The 4,734-nt window shown below is 38.9% G+C and overlaps 1 protein-coding gene across 3 annotated transcripts in view; it reads left to right on the top strand.

Moving 5' to 3' along the window:
• Positions 1-2,106: 2,106 nt before the first annotated feature.
• The window catches only part of nlgn1 (neuroligin 1), a gene marked incomplete at its 5' end in the record, with an annotated part of 498,373 nt that continues 495,745 nt past the window's right edge, over positions 2,107-4,734 (top strand). For 2 of the 3 annotated variants that reach the window (XM_014008039.1, XM_014008038.1), the window contains 1 exon segment: positions 2,107-3,117. In XM_014008039.1, the coding sequence (XP_013863493.1) occupies positions 2,580-3,117 (538 nt within the window). 3 annotated transcript variants of the gene reach the window in all.

The following is a 4,734-nucleotide window of genomic DNA, read 5'->3' as shown; positions in this document are numbered from 1 at the left end:
TTTTGTGATAGTTCAAAAACTTTTGGAAGATTGATTCAGCTTGATTTTAAAACATTCCAGAACATATACAGGTCAAAAGATTTGATTATAAATTAGTTTTACACTATTTCATTTGATGGCAATAAATAAAAAAGTCTGTTTTTATATAAGGAAATAACATGTTACATAATTGTTTCATATGTGGTATTTCTGTGCATATGCGTAGTACTTGCTGGTATTTATTAGGTATTATGTACGTACTTGGTGTTTACAAGTTGCGTCATTGTGTCCATATGTGGTACCTTGAACCTGGCATTTCCAGGGTATTAACATATACAGACATGGTACTTACCTTATGTATTGTGAACTAACCAGGTTAGCACATGCTGGGTACTCATATGATACTTCCATGGTACTTACCTAGTTTGTATTGTGTACATATCTGGTGCATACCAAGTACCTACTCTGTAATTACATTTTATGTACCTGATAAGTACCAGCAACATACCAGGCTGCATTCCATATTGCTACCTTCATATCTTCAGACAGTTGTGTGCAGAAAATGCAAAATTTTCTTAGTGCTGTGTGTTGTGTGTAGTGTGTTTTGAAATTACTAGTTTCTAAGATTTAAACACTTCCACTAGCATGAAGACACTTGCTGTCAAATGCTGCAATTGTCTTGCAAGATTGCCATTTTTTTGTGGGGAGGGACCACTCATGTGCGTCCCATGTGGGCTGTTAGTGGAAACTACAATAATGATAGTCTCGGCGATGCCCCAGAAATCACACACAATTACAATCTGTAAATATTTTTGGAATGCTGTATTAGTGCTGTGTTTATTCTTGCAGTAACAGAATACAATATTTTGTGTGTATTTCACAGATTAAACAAGATTTGAACAAATTATATAACGTGATGAGGATAGGTAGTTTGTAATGCTAAGTGAAGCTTCACAGCGTTCAGCTTTGGGGATGTGAAAGGAAAACACAATTACCTTGAGAAATTGCATTTTCGGGTGAAAAGGCAGTGTCAATGCTAAGGTTTGAATGAATTTATCAAATTTACAGAAGAAGCTAGAACTGAACTGAAATCTCAATGTAGCAAACACTAGCTAAAACTAGCTAAACAATAGCTAAAAGTTAGAATACTTGGCTAAAAGTTTGAAGTAGTGCAATTTTACCATACATTAGTAAATCAATATAAAAAGCTAAGGTGAGCAGAATAATACTAGTAAAAAAACAAAGAAAAAAACTGCTAACTTATTAAGTAAAATGCTAGCTAGAGCAAAAGCCTATCTAAAACCTAAAAATAGCTAAATGCTAAAAGTAACAAAAGGATAACTAAAAGTAGCAAGAAACAGTTAAGAACAAAAGCTCTGTAAATTAAACAGAACTATTACTAACATAATATGCATTATAATCAGTAGAAGTATCAAAAACGTTTTAGAAGTATCCTGGACAATGCTTTTGCATAATTTGAAGAGATGTCGGTGTACTTTAACAAGGAAATATTGTGTATATAAAGTCAAATATTTTGAAAAAGATGAATTTACAAAAAAAGTCATACCCATCTCCAGAATGAGCTGAACATTTGTATTTGAACAGCAGTACAAATAAAGTATGTGAAAGTAGTTAAACCTCAAAAGATGAAAACCCCAAATCATGCTGAATCAGATCTCTTTGTTGAGATCCGCTAACCATTCTTAAGCACTTTTGAAGGCATAGTGAGATGTGCTGTACTACTGTTGGAGATTTTGACCGTAAAGATCTGCATATCTGAATAACATCCAGAAGAATTAAAGTACCCGCACTGTTTCCCGGCAGAACAGTCATTAAACCTGTCAGTGGTTTAGTGTTGCAGTTGATTTATGACAAATATAACTGCTGGACAAACCATGCATACTGAGGGACCCCTTGTGTGGTAATGTTGAGTACTGCCTGCTGTCATGTGTTATAAATAAATATTCTAATTTATATTATTGATGTCTGTGCATTTGAGTATAAGACAAATTTAATGGTAACGGTTGATTTTTTGAGTGTGTGTTCAATAAAAGGCATGGAAAATGAGTTGAAATAAACGGCATTGAACTGACAATGTTGCTGACTTCATTTTTTTCTGTGTTGCAGGGGACAGACTGCTGGACTTAAGTCTACAAAATTCAACTAAAACATCCCACTCTCTGCACCGCTGCTTCTGTGTCACAATAACAGGAACCCACCTCTCTGACTGGCTGTTCTATGTTCTGTGCGATGATGCTTAAAGACAAAAGTGTTCATCTTTTCTTCAGAGGATGTTGACGGGATCTTTCTGGGGTGTATTTTCCGTATTGTGAGGAATATTTTTCAGACGCCTTTTCACTGAATCGGAGAAAAATTATTGGTGGCTACCTTTCCCCTGGATGGTACAAAGTGACGACCTTTTGAAAAGCATCATTGGGAATCACGACCATCGTCTCCTCTGGAGTTACCCACTCTCTTATTCTTGTGTGTCACTGGGGTTTTAATGTGTTTGCAGCTACAGGGCATCAGTGAGAAATAGAGAAAACATTTTTTAATCTATCAAAGACAAAAGAGGACACAACAAACGAGTAGCAGCAGCCATGTCCCGGTGGAGGAACCATTTAAAGATTTGGTCTGGACTCCTTCAAACCACCAAGAACAGGGGGTGGAAGACTAGATGTGAGCACTTTGGAGGTTCATTTGATATGGGCTGGTGGATGTCCACACTATTATGGCTGGGGCTCTTGCTTCTGCAGACTTGTCCATCTGCTGTGTTGGCTCAGAAACTGGATGAGAACGATCCGGTGGTTACGACTGCATACGGCAAACTGCGTGGCATCAAGAAGGAACTCAACAACGAGATCCTCGGGCCTGTCGTCCAGTTTCTTGGTGTCCCGTATGCTGCGCCGCCTACTGGTGAGCGTCGCTTTCAGCCTCCCGAGCCACCAGCGCCGTGGTCAGACATCCGCAACACCACACACTTTGCCCCCGTGTGTCCTCAGACCATTGTGGAGGGCCGCCTGCCAGATGTGATGCTGCCGGTGTGGTTTACCAATAGCATCGATGTGGTTTCCACTTATGTCCAGGATCAGAGTGAGGACTGTCTTTATCTTAACATCTACGTTCCAACTGAGGATGGTGAGTTAGCCTGCGGGCCCAGGGTAGGATGGTTGTGGGTAGAGTTGGGAGTGGGGTGGATAATTTTAAACCCACAACTGTTTGCTACAGATAATCTGTCTTGTTTGGGAGTGATGTTATACGTGTGAGTGTACATCTCTGTCCGCCAGTAGAGGGAAAGCATGACCTTGTGCATGTTTAATGTGCATGACAATGTTTACACAAGCTGAGAGTGTGGAAGTGATTTGTGAAAGAGAAAGCAATGTACACACATGTTTACACACCTCTGTTATCCATCCACAACTCCTCTAGTCTTTTCACTCCATCTTCTATCCTGTTTGACCTTTATGCTCTCCTTATTGCCCCTCTAACAGATTGTCCTCCCATTCCCTGCTCCTCTTTCTCCTCACTGTCATAGTTACCCCTACTGTCGCCCACTTCCTCTCTCTTCTCATGTCTGTTTCTCATCATAACGTATTGTGCTCTGCCACAAAGGCCACAGTTCATTAAACAAGACAGTCGTTGTCATGATCATCACCGATTGATTTGGCTGACTGAACGAGTGGCTGGCTGACTGATAGACTGAATACTGCTCTGATTGAGCTGGTGTGATTCATTCTTCCCCTCTCCTTTTTTTGTTTCTCTTCCCCTTCCTCTCTAAGTCTTTTTCAGTCAATCAGCTTTGTGTATGAGGCGTGTGTCAGTGTGTGCATGCATACCAGCTCCTGTGTGCACTGCGCGTCCAGGGGCTCCATGTTATTCTTTAGTTTTCTATTCATTTTACAGTCAAAAGAATATCCAAGGAATGTGCCAGGAAACCGGGCAAGAAAATATGTAAACAAGGAGGTATGTATATTCTGAACTATACCATAGAACGATGAAGGAAATCTGTAGCTCTAAATACAACTGTATGGTATGGGACACTGTATTGAAAAGAGTCATAAGGTCAAGGTCTACAAATTCATCCAGGACATGATTCGGGACTTTGGCTGGTTTTTAGAATGTTGAAGTCATTTTAACTTTGGATAGAAATGACTAAAAACCTACATTTTTGAACCACTTAGCGGGGGTGCAACGACATCTCGTGGCACGAGATCTTGCAAGATTATGAGGTCAGGAGTTCTTGTTGAGTACTTTCAAGTTTCAGTCAGCATACTTATATCTTGTAAAAAAGTAGTACTGAAGATGTCTCAGTTACTGTACTTTAAAGTATTTGTGTGTCAGCAGTTTAGACAGAAATACCAGGCACTAGGACCACACAACTTTTCACTTAAGTCTTGTCGTCAGGGCAGTTTCCCTCTGTAGCTTCCTTCGCTGCGAGGAAAAGTTTATTTGAGTTTTATTAGTTTAGTTGAGGCGAGATGATGAAGTTACACAAAATCAGACTGTACTGTTCACTACCTGTGCAAGTCATTTAATAGTTTTTTAAAAACTTTTTTTGTCTGAATTTTCATTGAGGGTCTTTTTAAGTTGTTTTGATAGCCTTTGGGAAAATATTTGTTTATGAGAAATCTATTAAAAACATGATATAAAGGATGACATACAGTAAGAAAATTAACTTTTTTAATTTTAAAATATCAGTAAACCTTTTGTTCTCGCTGATTACAAAAATGTTTTAAGAACACACAGTATATACAG

This window comes from Austrofundulus limnaeus, unplaced genomic scaffold (assembly GCF_001266775.1).
Source record: "Austrofundulus limnaeus strain Quisiro unplaced genomic scaffold, Austrofundulus_limnaeus-1.0 Scaffold47, whole genome shotgun sequence".
NCBI classification, from domain to species: Eukaryota; Metazoa; Chordata; class Actinopteri; order Cyprinodontiformes; family Rivulidae; genus Austrofundulus; species Austrofundulus limnaeus.
The sequence above is the reverse complement of the archived record's forward strand: the minus strand, read 5'-3'. Positions and strand labels throughout refer to the sequence as shown.